The sequence below is a fragment of the Apus apus genome, chromosome 3 (genome assembly GCF_020740795.1).
Source record: "Apus apus isolate bApuApu2 chromosome 3, bApuApu2.pri.cur, whole genome shotgun sequence".
Classification (NCBI taxonomy): Eukaryota; Metazoa; Chordata; class Aves; order Apodiformes; family Apodidae; genus Apus; species Apus apus.
This window is the reverse complement of record NC_067284.1, coordinates 79,346,891-79,365,102: the sequence shown is the minus strand read 5'-3', so window position 1 is coordinate 79,365,102 and position 18,212 is coordinate 79,346,891. Positions and strand designations below refer to the sequence as shown.

At 41.9% G+C, this 18,212-nt stretch overlaps 1 protein-coding gene across 2 annotated transcripts in view; it reads left to right on the top strand.

The window, feature by feature from the left end:
• The first annotated feature begins 669 nt into the window (after positions 1–669).
• CRIM1 (cysteine rich transmembrane BMP regulator 1) overlaps positions 670–18,212 on the top strand; it is a 182,935-nt gene continuing 165,392 nt past the window's right edge. Inside the window, exons 1-2 of one of the 2 annotated variants that reach the window (XM_051613737.1) lie at positions 670–1,385; positions 14,739–14,912. In XM_051613737.1, coding sequence (XP_051469697.1) covers positions 1,034–1,385; positions 14,739–14,912 — 526 coding nt within the window. In that variant the 5' untranslated portion in view covers positions 670–1,033. The remainder of the gene's footprint in view (positions 1,386–14,738; positions 14,913–18,212) is intronic. The other variant, XM_051613738.1, reaches the window with a different exon arrangement.

Genomic DNA, 18,212 nt, shown 5'->3' with positions numbered 1-18,212 from the left:
CGCCTCTGCCGAGCGGGTCACTCTCGGCTCCGCACCTGGCGGGGCTCGGGGGCCCGGCTGCAGCGCCGGGACGAGACGGGGAGCGGACGGACGGTTCTCCCGCTCCGTGGCGCAGGGGCTAAGAGAGCGCTGAGACGCTCCCCGTCCCGGATCCCCGCGCCCCTCGGGGGGAAGGCGGAGGAAGAGGAGGAGGCTCTCGCCGCCGCCACCGGGGACGAGGCCCCTTTGGAGACACCCTCCGCCGTTGCCCTGCTGTGGCTGCGCCCTTCGCGGGGCCCTCTTCCTCCCCACCCACGGTGTCCCCAGCTGGCAGAAGTGTCTCCCAAGCCGACGCTGGCCCGTCCCCGGGATCTGGCGGCGCCGCCGCCTCGCTCGGCGCTCGAAGCCCCGGGCGCGGGGGAGGGGAAGGGCGGGGGGGAGGCGGCGGCGGCCGCCGTGGGGCCCAGGCTGCTTCTCGCCTCCGCCGCGTCTCTCCCCAGCCCCAGGATCTGGGGCTGCGGGGGGAGTTGGGGGTGGGGGGGGCGGAGGAGCGGGAGAAGGAGTGGGCGGGGCCATCCTGGGCGGCATCCAATGAGGAGGCGCCCCTCGGCAGCCGGGGCGAGGCGAAGGCGATCACCGCCCAATGGGGGAAGGGCAGAGGGCGCACTCGGAGCGGGGCGAGGTGCGGGCAGACGGCGAGTCGGGACTCGGGCAGCGAGCGGGGCAGAGCCGGGCGCAGCCGCGGCGTCCGGGGCTTCGCTCGCCGCTGCTCAGGCGGGAGGCGCCGCGCAGCCGGCGTGGACGGTGCGGAGGGACCAGGACCCGAGGGACGAACGGACTGACGGACGCCGCTTCCCAGAGAGGGCAGCGGGCGGAGCCGCCGCCGCTCGGAGGAGAAGTTTGGCTGGAGCGGCCGCCGCCGCGAGAGGAAACTTTCCTCGGGGGGCCGGAGGCGGGGGCGGCGGGAAGGAGCCGCGGCACGCTTGGGTCCGCCGCCCGGCGAGGGGGCTTCGGACAGGCTCCCCCCGGCCCAGGCCGGGCTGCGGCGGCCGGGATGTACCTGGCAGCGGTCTCGGCGGGGAGGAGACGCCCGGCCGGAGACGGCGGCTGGCACCTGGCGGCGACGGGGTGGCTGTTCCTGCTGGCCCTGCTGCTGGGCGAGTCGGGGACGCGGGCTCTGGTCTGCTTACCCTGCGACGAATCCAAATGCGAAGAACCGAAGAGTTGCCCCGGTAGCATCGTGCTGGGGATCTGCGGTTGTTGTTTCATGTGCGCTCGGCAACGTAACGAAAGCTGCGGGGGAGTCTACGGGCTGCACGGAGCTTGCGACCGGGGGTTGCGCTGTGTCATCCGACCTCCGCTCAACGGGGACTCCATCACCGAGTACGAAGTGGGCGTCTGTGAAGGTGAGAGGCGGCGGGACATCATCCGTCCATTCATCCATCCATCCGTCCATCCATTCCTCGAGTGGGGGTACCCGCGGGCGGCGGGGAGGGAACGCGCCGGTGCGCCCTCCTTCTCTCCCCGCCGTCCGCCTGTCTGATCCGATCCCCAAGCGTGTCTTGTAAGCTTTACTCCCTCAGCCCCTCAGTTTAAAACTTTTACCTTTCTTTTGCTTAGCCTAAACTTCCAGTCTCTTTTCCCTTTCCATAGCGCTTCACCAGTTTACTAATAGCTAGTACGATCTGATGCTTGAGGAGAATTCCTCGATAAAAGAAGGGTTTGGCAGATGGTAATCTGTGGAGGTCAGTCGTGCGCACACATGATGCCTATTCCGGATTGCCTCCTCTGTAAGGAAACACAAAAGCTGATCATCTGTTGTCAAGTTTTCCTTCCTGTTCCTGTCACTTAATATCTCCCCGCCTGTCCTGTTTGCTGTGTGATGGTAAGGGATGCCTTTTTCCCTGCTGAAGCATCAAGGGGAGGGAGCAATCCCTACGGCAGAACTCCTCACTAAGTCACTTCTGCTTCCTGCAGCCTGATTAGTCGCTATGAACTGCAAGAAGACTTCACATCCCCCCCCCACACACCCCCCTTTCAAATTCGGTATCCATCAGATACCTCAGATTTTGTTTTTCACATATATAACTGACGACATGCCGAAGACAAATTTTTAGAATATTTTTGTCTTTTCCATCCAGCTCCCTTTTCCTCCAAGTTGAGGGAAAACATGGCGCTGTAAAGAGGTTACAAATAACCACTAGTTTGAGATGTGTATAAATGTATGTGAGTCTGGAAGCGGGAGCTTCGACAATTCTGGAAAAGGAGCGGGAGGCGGTCTCCCCTCGGCGGGTAGAGGGCAGCAGAAAGTCCAGAGAGCTGGGGTGGCAGCATCTGTCCAAAAAATGATGCACTGTTAAGAGTGAGCTAAACCCAGTCATTTTTAGTGGGCAGCTGACCTTTGTTCCCGAGCTCCTCGTTTAAAACTCCGTTTGCCTCCCTTACGAATAAATTGCAAACCACAACAAAGCAGAGGAGCATGTCCTGCCTGGACTGTAACCGATGCCATCAGCCTCTGCAGTTGTTGCTTGAGTCTGACCAGCTCCAGGGTTAAAAGCTCTGTTGTTAAACAGTTAAAAATGGCCCTAAACTACTTTGAAGACCTTGTTTGAGACCATGTTGCTGAATGTTGTAGTCTCTCTCTTACTATTTTTAATCAAGTGCTGGAACAGTTCTCTTAAATAGAAAAGTAGAACCACTTCAAAAATTTACTTAGTTTTGGATGAGTTTCTCTTGTTGCTTGTTTTCAAGTAACAGCTTGGCTTAAACAGCTCCCCGTCCTGCCCCCTGGTTAAAGGAACTAAAAGCCTGCAGTCATTAAATGCCTTAATGTTCCCACTCCCTTACTGTATCACAGTAGGGACGTCTCTGGCAGTACAGGAGTATTTCATTCCTTTGAAGTGATGCAATCTGTACGTTGCTGCAGTTCAACTCGTAACATGTCCCATCTACTGTTGAAAATAGTATGAAGCATTTGTTGGCAAGATTGCATTTCAATTAGTGTTGTGGTTAGGAACTAGTTCCAGCTGTCCCTATAGGAATAGCCAGGGAGATAAGTTATCTATTTAATTTTCATTCTTGTAAATGAAAAGCAACTGAGCTGAACTGTCAGCCTTATAAATAGTCCTGGAATACTATTATTGAATTCTCAGGCAACTGCCTCTTTCTAAGCAACAGAAGTAATGTAGTTCTTCACGGTGCGTGTTATGCAAGAGAGGTAGCAGCAAGGAAGAAAGGGGACTTGATGTACTACCTCTGATCACTGAAAAGAGGTCAGTTGCTTCAGTTATTTTGATTGTTGTGACCTAAACAGTTACAAATCTTACAAGCACACGTGCAACAGGCTAGACTGGTCTGTGAGTAGTACTAAGCCATGCCTTTATCCATTAACGGAATAAAGGCTACTTTTAAAAATCCTGTCTACTGGGAGTGCAAACCCTTTCCATTTCAGGGAGGAGGAAATGCAAGTGACTTACAGAACTGTGAGCAGAAATTTATGTTTTTACTCTCCTTCCTGTCTCTAGCCTTTTCTTCTACTGCAATTTTTTACACTGAAATGACCCCTACTGGCTACAGTTATAAGCATATTTTTTTATAATTTTTGAAGCTTCAGCAGTGTCTTATTTCAGAGTATCAACACATTCTAGGCTATAGAAAACTTTAAGAGCTGGAATTGCAGTAGGTAGAAATGCTTGTCTATTAACTTAGTATTTAATGCACTATGCAAAAGTGAACTGTCTAAAAACTTTGGGAGAGGAGGTCTCTGTGGCATCTGTCAGTGGTAACCTCTTTCTGAAACTGGGAACGGAGTAGTCTTTGCTAAACCAGTGTCTATTAATGAAATCAGTTGCTAATTCTAGGTTCTTTCCTTCATCCTTCTAAAACCTGAAGGAAGTCCTCATTCATCTCACCACCTTAGCTATTCAGTTCTAAGGTTCAGTTTGTGGCTTTATGCTGAAGTATGGGAATGCCCTGTCAATGCAGTGGTATTTTTGGTAAAGAACAATTCTGAGGTCAGCTTCCCCCTGGCACGGGCGGGTACGTTTCCTGAAGGGCAACCTTGAGAGACTTTAAACAACACCAGTCTGTCTGTTGGCTTTACAGGGATGCTGCCGGATTGGTTCAATCAGATGTTGACATCCTAGAGCCCCTTCCAAATGCTTTTAGCATTGAGAAATTTTGAGCTCAAAGCAGGGACTGCACTTTCTTTATGTCTCTGGAGGTAGACCTAGAGCCATCCCCTGATTACACTGGAGTTCTCCAGAAACACATTAGTGTTACCTTCTGCAGCAGTCCAGCTGAGCAGGGCTCCTGCCTTCTGGAGAGTTGGAAAGCCTTGGAAAAGTTCTGCCAAAGGACTTCTGTTACTCTGCAAAGGCATTTCTTGACATGATTCTTTTCTTGCCTCTGTCACAACACTTCCCCAGTTTCTTAGATGAAGAGGTCTCAAGTGCTTTGCTAAGCTCTCCTAAGGTGTAACAGCAGCATGTGAAATAATGCTGAAAATAAGCTGATATTATTTTTAGCTGTTATAGAAACATAACTTAAGATTTTGTGGTGTCTGTATACTTGAAATGTGAAGTTAACAGAACTACAGAACTGCTAGTTTTGCTCTGTCCTTAGCGTCCTTTGAGAATAACTTGCATATGAGCTAGCCTCTAGGTAGCTGTTGAAAGAATGTATTTCTGTTCCAGTAGTTATCAATAATATGTAGTACTTTGTTTAGGTTTTTGTGTTGGTGTTGGTGGAGTTTGGCATTGTGTTGTTTGGTGTTTTTTTGTGGTGGTGGGTTTTCTTGTTTGTTTGGGGTTTTTTTGGGGGTGTTGTACAGTTATTGCTGCATTCTTTTTGCCCACTGTTGTTAATTTAAGGCTTGTCTTGAGCCTTGTTTGCCTAGTGGATCACGTCTGAGCTGAGGTTCCCTCGGGACCAGGAGAAAACTACTGTAGCAAGTATCAGGAAGCATGTGGGTCAATCCTCTAGGACCATAGTAGAAGCTTGCCCTTCTGTGGCTAGTTCCAGTCTCTTCTATTGAACTGCAGCTTTTTGGGAGCTAGGAGCATTACTGTCTGTCTTACTTCTTGTTGGGACAAGGGGGCAAAGCTTACTTGTTGTCCCTTGCCACTCACCTTTAAGCCTACTGTGAGCTAACTGTCCTCTCCTAGAAACATATAATAGAGTATCATATGTAAGGGTACAGTACATTGTATGTAATCAAAGCACAGTGAAACTGGAGCTGTTTAGAATAAATTAAATATTAAAAACTTAAGTTTTTTTCAGAACTGGGAGGAGAAGAGAAAATTTGTTTTGGTTTTGTTTGGGCATCAGTTTACATGTACTGAATTCACTTTTGCTTTTCTGAAGTAAGAACAACTTGCTTACAAAGTTGCTAGTATTTTTACTGCAAGTGGTGCTGCTACTTGTAACTTCTGTAGGTAGTACCCTTGGGAGAACCTTTTTTTCAGTTTTTTCGTCTCATGCTGTGTATCTAATGGATCAGTGGATGCAAAGATTGAAACATGATTCTTTTTCTCCAGAGAGACTGATACACAACATACTTGGCTTCTTGCCTGTGATGCAGTCCAGAAAGCTAAAGATCAGGTAGTTTGCTTTGAGTATGAGTTACTGACTTTCAAGTGATTGAGAAGTTGCATGGAGGTGAGGTGGTTATTAGTATCCGTTTAAACAGTGTTGCCCAGATTTCTTAATTGTTTTCCTTGCTCTGTTGTATAGTGAATGGCAGTAGAAATGTCCAAGTAATTCACATGTCCACATGCGTACAGGGAAGTTCCTCCACTAACACAAAGTGTTAGAACTTCTAGTTAGGGACTTAATACTCATTAAGTGGTGTATCAAGTAATTGTTGGCATGAAGACTGTCAAAATGCTTGGTTCAAGGACTGTCAGCAATCCAGACTACTGGGGGGAAAAAAAGTGAAAAATTGTTAATGGTGAGAAAAATTATCAGAAAAATTACTGAATGTGAAACTGGAATGAAAAGTAATACTTTGATGGCGAATGTTCAGCTTCTGATATGCTAGTCTTGACCAAAATTAACACTCCTTTTCCCCTACCCCTTAGAAAGCACTCGCTAGGTGCACGCTGACTTCTTATGCACAGGCTGGATAATTTGTACGCTATTTCTACTCGGACTTGTGTCAATGCTGAAATCTCAACACCAGTAAGAACATGTAATTTTGAGTGTGGCATGGAATTTGAATTAGATCAGGTGCTTATTTGTCTTGGAAATGGTTTCCTTTCTATTTCTGGGAATCATGTTTCAATTTTAAAAACAACTTGCTTCCAATATTTCAAGAAAAATTAAATGGAAAAATCTAACAGATATGAGGAGAGGCATTGGTGCAGGAATTCATAGGTTTTTTGCTGTTGTGGATCAGCACAGCTAGTTTAAAACTAGCAATCTCATCATGGATAGGCTGAATGACTAAATCTCTTAAATCCTGTAAAGACAAATACTTTTATTTTTACATTTTAAACCCATTTGATCTCACATTATTGTATGTCAAGCATCCTCTGCCGATGTGAATTTCTCCCCATAGAAAATGAGTATTTCATCAGGTTTCCCAAAATCATGCTGCTTATAAAGATTTGTTTTTTTAAACTACCCTCAAACTTGTCAGTAATTTCTGCACCCCAGGCATGGTTGTTGTTTTAAGTACCCTCTAGCTGATTCAAGAATACTTGTGTAATTTAACTTCTTGCGTAGTACTTAGTCAACCAAAATGTCATTTGAGCGACAGGCATATTATGCAATAATTAATCCATTAATATGGTTAAAAAATGCCTTTCTCTTCTCCTCCTTCCTTTACACTCTCCTAAAGGATTCTTCATCTTAATAAGTAAAGTTTATAGCATCTTGCAGGTAGACCAAATGTGTATCTGTTTTAATGGATTAAATACTTTGTAGGAGTGGCCTATTAAATGTCTCTTGTGATTTATAAACTGCTTTCATTTGAGAATGCAGTTAATCCACAGGGAACATAAGCTTGGAAATGCTGAATTCAGGGGTTTGCCTGAGACTTCAGGTAACACGTAATACTGTCAAACTACACAACTAAATTTTTAACTCTGGGTTTTGGTGTGTGTGCGTGCAATTTGGGAAATTATTAGTACTGATGTAGAAAGCCTTTGTATCTGGAGAAATTTACCAATACAAAAGAAGATGGGATGATAACTTTTTCTAAAGACTGTCTAGATTAAATTTCACATAAGCATATGGATTAAAAGATGGTCTGTATGAGACCTCTAGTCTAAACAGACTAGCTGGGACATGTTTGGAGGAAGTAGGGCCTTAGTAATGTATTGACGTGAATGAAAGCAGCTCACACCTTTACCAGAGGCAATATTCAGTCCCCAGCAGCTTTCACTGGCTGTACTCAGAACTTCAGAAAATGCAAATCACATTAACACCTTTGGGTCAGGAGTGTGCAAGTCTTTCAAGAAAAATACAAATAGGAGAGTGTAGGGTTGTGGATAGGAGGAAAAGCACTGGCTCACTGGCACATTCCCATTCCCTTGTTCTTGCTTGTTTCCAGAACTTTAAACCTTATACAGCCAGCTACCTTCATACTGATAGGCTTCAGGTGGCTTTTTCTCTCTTTTTTAAAATTTATTTTTTTTTATTAGTGAAAATGTAGGAAGTGTAATGTTTCTGAATCAGGCCATTCTATTGAGTTACTTATCCTTGAAACAAATTATATTGAGGGTTTTGTTGCAGCCTGTGTTGTGCTCCAGTAAGGAGCTTTTTCAGAAAAGTTGGATGCATGTACATGGAGATATTTTTCCCCCTCACTGATGGGCTGTTGATAAAAAGCTGGGGTCATACTGATAATGGTATTACATGTGCTAATGTAAAATGTGCTGCTTTGATAATGGAAAGACTCAAGTTGATATCTATCTCTAAGTTAGTTTTTAGGAAAAAGGAAAAAGCTTTGTTGCTAATACTAAATCCCAGGGTATGTAGAGTTTTTCCTGTAGTCTTCTGTGACTAAGAAATTGAATGTAATTCCTCTGATACGTCCTGTAGTTCTAATGTTCAGTGATGCTACATTAACGACTTGGGGGGAACAGATGCAAAAGGTTTAGGGTATTTGGTTTCTTATAGTAGTGTGGACTGTTCTTGGTTGTTTTATTCATAGCCCTGTTCCAGAATTTGTCTTAAGTAAAACTTTTCCTACTTCTGTCAGCTTTGGTTCTAATGAGCAACTTCAGCAAGCTGCCAGCCAGCTACTTGTTTGCAGTCAAGCTGATGTGTGCTGCTTTACCTGCAGGTTTCCGCAGTGTGTAGGTGTAGTGTGCTATTTGGGGGGAAAAAAAAGGAAACAAAAAAAAAAAAGAAAATTTGGAATTTTAGCCTCCTTTGGAAAATGGGTTTGAAGATTTGGCTCTTTCCTGAAGCTTTAGAAAATATATATGTATTTTTAAAGAGTTTTCTAGAGCCAGAGGAAAAATTTGCTAGACAGTTGAAACACTGCTGTCTGTGCTCATTCTAATCAAGGGAGTACTGGCAGAGCCTGTGTCTGACCAATTAGACTTTGGGACACTGTGTAACATTTTCAGTCAACTATTTACAAACAAGATGTGGTTCTGGTCACAAGACTGAAATAACTTCTTTACAAGTGATGTGTTTTTTTTTTTTTCCAAGTGCTTAAATGTCTCCTGGTCAGACTTCAGGAGTAATTATTTCTCATTTCAGAGATACTGTTTATAGTCTTGTTGGGTAGAACCCTAATAGTGAAAGTCTTCAAATCCAAACAAAAGCCAAACAAAACACCACCCCCCCCCCCCCGCCCTAAGTACTTAAAAAAATTTTTTAAAAATGGGGGTAGCTGGAGAACTGAATATTGCAGACAGTGTGGGCAAGGGAAAACTTTAAACATTGAAATAGTTGTCTGTGTCACATGCTTCACTTAATGCTTTTATGCATTTATCTCCTTGCTTTCCTCACAGCTTTGGTGGAATTTCTGATAATTGAGTGGAAAGCTGTTTTTCTGTGTTTTTTTTTTTTAAAATACTTGCTGCGTTCCTTAGTATGAAATAACTGCCTTGAGACAGACACACATGGGGCTGCTGCAGTGGAATCTTTCATGCTGTATTGAGGATTTGATCCCCTAAGCTACATACTGTAGTTCGAATAAGATAAAACAGGCAGTCAAATTTGAGACAAGTCTTACATGTATGGTGTTCCTGAGTTATCTAAATGTTAGGGTACGATTCACTTTCTAGCTTTTACTAGAATTATTATCAGGAAGCTGCAAAGCCCTTTTGTACTGATGTACATTCCATGTGATGGTTTGATGTTGGAAAGTGGACCCTTTCAAAGGTTGGAAAATGTGCCTTAAATAAGTGCTCTGTGTCTTACCATGAAAGTCTCTGTCAGCTCTAGTCACTGATTCGTAACTTCACTGAAGGAATTGGTTGTGAGGGGAGAGAGGACTGCAGCCAGTACATGAGCTCAAAGTCACTTCAAGGCTAGCCTTCCCTTCTGCTGGTTTTCAAGGTCTGGGGCTGGGTTTCAAGCATTCTTCAGTGGTGATTAGTCATTTCTATTGTTCAGCTCCTCCAAAACATGAATTTCCGTTCCATCATTCTTTTTTCCTGTTCAAAGAGAAGCCAAAGCCTACTGGCAAGAAGTATTTCCTTTTTTTTTTTTTTTTTAATTTTAGAAAGTCTGCAGAATCTTTTCAGAGTCTCATACCATCTTAATGAATACCATTGATTTGAAAATGCTGTTGTGTATTCCAGCGTACTGGAGTGGTGGGGCTCAGACCTTAGGTCTGGTTTGTTGGAGAAGCTTCTGAAAAGTTCCCGCCACTTCTCAGAGGGCAATACCAATGTCATTAAGGATCACTTCTGTGTCACTGTGAAACCAGTTCTCTTTCCTTCTTCAAATGCAGGATTTGAAAGGATGCAAGAGTGTGTAAGATGTGACTTGGACTGTTTCACTTTCAGATCAGCGATTTATTTTATGGTCTCTTTGCTTTTTCAGCATCCTGAGAACCTGTCTGTCACACTTTAAAAAGGCAGAAATAGCTGAATAACATGCTGCATTTAATGTAAATTATGGGAGTTCACTCAAGCCACTCCGGTTATGTTTACCCCCTAACCCTTGAACTGTAATTCAAGATTATTGTGAGTTTAAGGCTTGTATGATAATTTTCAACAGTGATACTTCAGTGACTACTTCATTGTGTTGCTTGCTGGTTTGAGGTGATGCCTCATCTTTATAAACAGCGTAGGAGAATAGTAGATGATTTTCAAAAAAATAGCTGATATTCAATGTCCAGAAAGGAAGAGAGGGTTGGGGCACAAAAAAAGAAGATTTTGGGGGCAGGCAGGAGGAATTCAGAACTTGAAGGAAGGGAAAGCAAAAATTTAAGCAATGGGGAAGGGAGTCTCTGAAATGGTCTTTTCTTGTGCTTCTACTTGCGCCTATTTTGAGGTGATTGTTAGCATATTACAGTTGCTTTTATTGTCTCCATATGCAATTCTGTGCTTTGAAAATAAGGCTTCAAGGTTATCATAGTTGCACCCTTTTCTGGAAACACAGACAGCTCTTCAGGTGGAGGTGACATACCTGCTTCAATTGTGAGCATCATGCCTCACATACAGCTGTGATGCTGTGTTGTGAGAGCTGGTATGTAGGATTTAGCATGGAAGAAGCAATGGAATGCTACTTACCAGAGACATATTTCTCACACTGCTTCTCAGACTGGACTTGTTGTTTAAGGACCTCTTGTTCAACTCGTTAATGCCTTAATCCTCTTCCCTACTTTAGATGCATGCTATGATAAGACTTGGGAGTTCAGCAATCCAGAGCAGCAGTTGAATTGTTAGCAAGCTGAAACGTTTGCTTTTCAGAAAGCAAGTGATTATGTGAGTGATGGAAGAAAGTAAAAAAACCCAACAAACCACAAATTAATATATGCCTCCTCTCATATGGATTCCTTATGGTATTAAAGTACACTTAAAATAATTAAAGTATTGTGTCCGAGAGTTACCTTTGGTCTGAGTAAATGCAGAACTACTTTATTACCTGGAGAAGGAACCTGCCTGAACGAGTTGGAAAGAACGGGGAACTGCATGTGGGCAGAGACTATATGAAGAATGACTTTTCAAACCATAGTTACTGGCCTGCTGGGAGCACTTGTACTACTTCTAGGCATGTGTGCAAAATATAGAGCAGTCCAGCGTCAATTCAGAACTGCTAAAATGTGTCCCTTCCCTTTTTTGCTCCTACCTGCTTGTGACTGCACAATGACATGGTGAAAACTGCAGCTAAACTGAGTTGAGTTCAGATGAAAACTGGTTGCTTCAACTGCTCTTCAGCTGTATTGTTTCTAAAAAGTTAATGTTAAACACCTGCTTGATTTTGGTATTTTTAAGTGTCCTAGAAGTCATATCATCCGTGTTTCTGAGAGGTATGCATGAAAGAGGAGTCTCCTGGAAAGGAAGCCATAGAAGTAAAATAGAGCAAGCACGAAAATGTTTGTGCTACAGTCTGAAATTGGTCTTGAACTGTCCTGGATCTCCACGTCACTGGTGTTTAGAAGTTTGGGTTTTGGAATAGTCTGCAGGACATGATAATTTTAGGAGTAACAGAGGCTAGTTTATGTGATTTGCAGAGCCTAGACTTTGTTCAGTACATGTTTTATCAGTTGAAGTAATGCTGATGTTTAAAGGAGAAAGCATTCTGGACTGGACCACCATTTACCTGCTTCAAGCAGAGCACTAGATGCCTTTGCATCAAGTAACTAAAGCTTTGAATTGAATTGAAGTGAGACACTGGATTCATCCCTTTAGCTCATGCGAGTGCATTCATGTGGTTGTACCTTTAATTCCAAGGAATTTTGTTCTGCCTGTACTGATGTAATTTCTGAAGGTTTATTCTAAGTAGTAAAAGTATTCCTTTAACAAGACCTTTAACTTTTGTTAATAAAAGGACAAAATCAAATAGGAAAAGGAATCTTAAGTCTGCATGAAAGATCAAGCTAGACTTTGTATTGATTTACTGAACTAAAATAAGCTCTTTTCTTGTTACATTTAGTCCTTCATTGATGGAAATCTTGTTTCTAAATGAAATTGTGAAAAACTGTCTGGTGAAATTCTTCCTATCTGAATGTGACTCTTTTGTATTCACTCACTGTAATGAAAAATACCTTGTTTCAAGATTCAGCATGTTCAATGTATAGTCTGCAAGTATTCGTGAGGGGTTTCTCTTGTTTTTTCTTCTGTCCTTTTCATAGCTACTGAGCTAATTTTTATGGGTGTGGCACTGAAGACTTCAGGTGCACCCAGTATTGAACCATGTGCTTCCTGTGTAATTGCTTTTCTACTCCCATCTGAAAGGCCATGAGAGGTGGCAGGTGAGATATCAAATGCTAATCTGTTCTAGAAGTCAGATAGTACTGTGAGCAGTGCCCCAGCGTGTGGTGCATCTGCCTCGAGATGTTGTGCCATGAGTAAGAGATGGCTCTGCATTCCTTGCCAGGTGGGTCCCACCTTACATGGAGTGAGCAGCTCTTGCACAGCAGGGAGTCTGCTCCTGTCTCTGTCAGCCTGGAGAAGATTTAGTGCTGAAATACCACAGGGCAAAAACTCCCAAGGGCTCTGAACTGGACTGCTGGAAGACCCAATGCATGCTTTCAAGGCCATCTATGTGCCCCACTGGTTTTGGGAATCCAGGCAAGGGTGCTCTGCCACAGGAGTCTATGTGTCAAAAACAAGGAGCCGTTCATTTTTGTAAGACCATTAAACAGGCCTGTCTGGATGAAGCTGTGGTCCCTGTATTTACAGAATCTGAAACACCAAATCTTGGAGCAGAGCTGTAGTCCCTTTTGTTCTTGTCATTACATGGATTACTGCTGCAATTTGTAAAATACAAATTGTCCAGGCTGTATTCCGGCTTCTCAAAAACAGGATGTATTATTGTTCTCCAAATTCTCAGGATTTTTTTTTTCCTCCTCTGCATGCATGGCCTCCTCACGATGAAAGTGATCCTAAGTATTACTCTAGCAGCATCTTGTCTTGAAAGAATTTTAATAGTTTCTTTTCAGGAACTTCTACACTTCCTTTGCCTTTTATTGATACAATTGCTGTATGGGATGATAGGTTAACTTTAACTTTAAAAAAATTACTTCCTGGGGTTAATGAGTGCTCTTCCTTTGGTATTTTTATGGAGTAGAAGAGCCATGAGGTTCCCATGGACAGTCCCTTCTTCACGTCTAAAATCGACTTAGTTGTTTGTTCAGTGCTCTTTGTCAGCAGGATAATTTGCTGATTTGTAACAGAAAGCAAGCAGTTGGTTTTACAGAGAGAGACATACTTGTGAGGATCTACTGTCATATTTGCTGTATGTAGGTCATGTACAGCACTTAGCTGGTAAATGGGTCTCTACAGGTGTTGGTTGCTCTTTCCTCAAAACAGGAAAAACTGCAGATTAGTGAATATTCCACATATTTCTGTGAGTGAACAGTACTTATATGTGCATCTCGATGTGTGTTTGTGTGTATACTCTTATTTCCTATCAGTTTTTAGACTTCTGTTGAGTGTCAGGCTACCGCATGGCAAACAGTCTGTATTGGGCTGCAGCCTCCCATACAAGTGTTTCTTGGCAAGATCTGTATTGGAAGCTTGCTTGTTGATACTGTATAAAAACAGGGTGAACTACTAGAAGGCCCAGTGTGAAAGCTGCTTTGAAATAGAAGGATGTAAAGATTGAAAATAGATATTTGTTCCTTTTGTCGTTGCTAGAAGTCAGTGAACTATCTGTGTGACTGTTGTGTAGTACTTGTTTTGGAAGACAAGGCTGGTAAATGATCTGGTGCTGCATAGTGAAGGATACCTAATGTATGCTTTATTTTCTTCTATTTTGCATAAAAAGCATGTATGTTGCTTAAACTTTTGAGTTGGTGGGATGTTGTGTGTGCACTTGGCCTAACAGAGCTGAGATTTTGTAGAACTGGTAATCTCAATAGAAATCTGGATCAACTGGATTTATCACTTCCTGAAGAGAAAAAAAAATATCTTATTGCATGGAGCCTCCTTTTAGCAAGAAAATGGACAGTTGTACAGTGGGGATATGAGTTACATTTGATGGGACTCATTCAAAAGCAGCAAAATGATTTGAGCAGAGACATTCATTCTAGCCCAACCTGTGACAGCATGGAGCGTGATGTGCTTGAGCAGTTCTAGAGTATGGACAGTGATGCAGGAGTGCTGGAAAACTCAGTTTTGGTCATATTACAGAATCAAAGGCATGGCGTCTTGAAGTTTTTTTTGTAATAAAAATTTGTATCTGTGTAGTGAATTCCATGTGATATATTTTTTAAATGGATTTAAAAATGCTCTCTTACTGACTCAATTTTGACTTTTATAACAGCCGTAGATTCTGTCCAATATTCTCACTTCCTTGATAAATATAACTCAAGTGTCTGTAAACTTCAGTTGGAGTAGCAGTCATTTGTACTACAGCTATGCATTTCCTCGGGGTATCACAGTTTCACATACAGTTGGGAGTAAACAGTGTCAATAGCTGTAGCAAAATTGGCAATGGAACAGCTGTGAAACGTGGTATTTTCAAATCCCATAATTTAGATTAATCCATTATTTCTTTTAATCTGTTGCCTTCTGTTTAGTGCTATGTTGAACTTGCAGTGAATCGCACCCAGCTTCAAAGCAGCTGAATTTATCTACTGTAGCCAAAATCCAATAGTGAGCAAGTTTGTTTGTTTATTTTAGATGAAAACTGGGATGATGATCAGCTTCTTGGATTTGAACCATGCAATGAAAACCTTATAACAGGTTGTAACATAATCAACGGGAAATGCGAATGTGACACCATTCGGACCTGTAATAATCCGTTCGAATTTCCAAGCCGGGATACTTGCCTGTCAGCCTTAAAAAGGATTGAAGGTAAGCACTTGTCTTCAGTAATTCAGAGTTAGTAATTTTTCTGTGCATTTGATGAAAAGCTAGGGTCTAGTTTAATATGTTTTAGGAAAACTTGGGTAGTTTCAGATGCCTGTGGTTTTGTACTTTTCGGATGACAATTGTATGTTTTAAAGGAAGGTAGAACTTCAGTAAGCTTCCAAATGCCTAGGTTTAAGAATAGAAGAAGGTAATACTTTGTGGTAGGTGTGTTAATGATATTTGCAGATTCAAAGGCTAAAACCATTCTGTTTCTGGTAGGTACCTTCGCATATCTTTAGGTGTAAAGCAATGTGGAAAGCTCTCTTTAGAGGTATTGATGTGACTGAACTATGAATAAAGAAAGTGGATTTTCATAGCAAAGGTATAGATAAAGGAGTGTTTGTTGAGTATAGTTGTACCTTTTCTTATATGAATGTATAAATGTTGCTGTTTTCCTTAGGTTTACATAATGCAGGGTTACTTTAATGCTTGTATTTTTCCATTTTTGTGTTCCTTTGATTAGAATTGAATTAGGTCACATATATTTATGCTTCTGCACACATACATAGTTTTTTTTTTTGTTTGGGTTTTTTGGTGGTTTTTCTTATTTATCATTGCTTATGTCTAAATTGGAAATGAGTTGGTTCAAATACATCCAGTTGGAGTGAAATTCCTATGGTGTGTTTCTAGGATTGTTTTGAACAGCTATCAAAGGTTTGATCTTGAGCCCTTTCTATGATGCTCTAATTGCTGTTTATTTTCCAAAGTGTCTAGGAACATACTATAGTTGATTAGTAGTGTGAACCTGCTTAATTGGTCTGCTTTAAACCAGTGCTTCATATTGCGAAAATGAATGTCTTTATAAGGCTACTAACCATTTTTAAAGTTACTGCCTTTGAGTTAAGGAAGTGTGGTCTGATGTCATCTGTCATATTGCTTTTGCGATAAGAAAATGGGTTTTGAGTTGCGGACTTTAAACAAGGAGATCTTGTGAGGAAGAAGTAGCTGGCGAAAAGACATTCATTATTGTGGATCGTGATGTTGGTGACTAAAGGCATACAATGCTTTGTGTGGGTTTTTTGGTGGGGTTTTTTTAGTTAGGTTGTGATTCTCCTCTTCATCTTTGTTGGGCTTTTGTTTGTTGCTGTAGTAGTGGGCAGTAGTGTGTACGAATTCTTAAGTCCTTCTTACTCACCACTTGGTTTTTTTTACATGTGAAGGTATGACTAAGTATGTAGTAGTTTAGCAGGACTTCTGTTGGCGTGACAATTCGTCGCGTGTTTAACTTGCTAAGAAAATCTGCTGTGGATGCCTTTTTGGTTTTTTGCAGACTCAGAGAAATGGCCTCAATTTGTGGAATGGCGTAACTAAAGCAGGTTGATTCCTTGAGTAGCTTGCCTTCAGCAACCTCTTGTTTAAAGCGTAGCCATGAGGTAACAATACAAGTAAACTGTCTGCTATGTCACGGTGCAGTTGTTTTTCACAGCAATTTCCTTGTTTATTTGTTTTCTTGGTTGTATTCCTTTTGTAGGGGCATGGGGAGGGTATTCTCCAAAGCCTCAGACAATAGGGCAGCAGTAGAAGAGTTAAGGACCTGTTAATTGTTAATCCTTCACAGATGGGATAGTTGATTTAAGTGGTGAAACAGCAATGCTACCCTTAAATACCAGAAATCTGACTGTTAAACTTGAGTGTTAAAACCATCTAGCTTTTCCTCATAAGAATGTGAATTTGTATTTGCATCCTCCGACTATCCAAGCCTACCCTCATGAAATGTTTGAAGTTAAATTCATTTGTATTTCCTAACAGAAAGGCAGAAGTCATGGCACAGCTTCAATTTGACTGCATTTGAGAGCTGTTGTCAGTCCAGTCTGCCTACTGTGTTTTGCACTGAAAATGCTTATTCCTTCTTTCTCTAACTAGAATTGGCAATTGAGTGCTAACTGCTTATAGAGGTTGTTTCTTTAAATGCATTGCTACTTGTTTAGGTAATTAAAGTGTATGCTTTATCCTGTAACTAATGGAAAAGAAGAGTAACTTTTTTCCCCTTGTGCTTGCCACATCCCTGTTTGGTAAGCAAGCCAAGTCTCTTAGGTAGCATGGGATAGCTCCTTTGGTGTGTCTGAGCCAGTATTTGCTGTTTGAGTATTTCAGCCTTTCAAAGTTCACAGTCTGAAGTTTGAATTAATCAATTTAGAAACCTGAAACACAGCTTAGTTATATGCAGACCAGCAGGTTCTTTAACCATGTTAAAATAGAGAAATCTTTCCATTTATTCAAGGCAAGCTAAGTCTTGAAATGTAGTGTCATGTAAAAAGGGGTGATTAATAGGATCTGTTAAATATGTCTAATTAAAATTTTCCTGAAATCCAAAGTATTGGTGTATACTTCACTCTAATGATTTGTCTGTTCAACATAACAGCGGGAAGATCTGAAACTAGTAATTTAAATTTTGAAATATTCTAATAGAATCTGCTGCCATGGAAAGTGGAACTAAGAGAGGGTAATCAAACTTCCCTCTCCTCACCATCCTTGATATGGATAGTTAAATACACACTGGTATGAAAAAGACAAGTTGAACACCTGAATGATGGATACTCCATAATTACAAGTTCTGAAGAAAACTTAAAGAAAAGTGCTGTATACGCAGCTACTTCAATGTGTGTTCTGCTTTGAGAATTTTGTGTTGTTCAGTGACATGTGTTACTCTGCAAGATTTTTTTAATAGTCATTATAAATTTGTGTATCATTCACATGTTGATGAACTTTTGTAACAGAACTGAGTCAAGGGAAGATACTTAACTCCATCCTGCTGAGGGGAAAATGGGTAAGGTAGCTTTCTTTCTAATTATGGAGATAAAACAATGGGAAGTTCCTATTAAGTGAACTATTTTTTTGGTAGTACTGTTCTTAAAAGCACAGCTGAAGTAGGTTTATAACTTTACAGAATATATGACAAATTGGAACCTAGAAAATTAGTAGTATACAGTGGCATCTAGAGAAATTCTGGCTCAAGCAATTTCATTAAAGTTACATAGCTGTGACAAGTTCTATTGGGCTGTAGAAATTATTTAACTGAGAATCCATCTTTCTGTTTCCTGAACAGTTGAGTGAGGCAAGGGTATTATAGAGGCTAGTGGTGCTAGATCAGTGTGGCTTGCTTGTTCTGGTTAAAGTCAGTTCTTTGGGTTTTCTTTCTTCTTCCTCTCTTTTTTGCTTTTGCTTTGCTGGATTTATTTGTTTCCTTGAAAGAAGGGGGAATGGTGCAGGTAGGCTGTCCCAGCCATACTAGGTATAGAACAT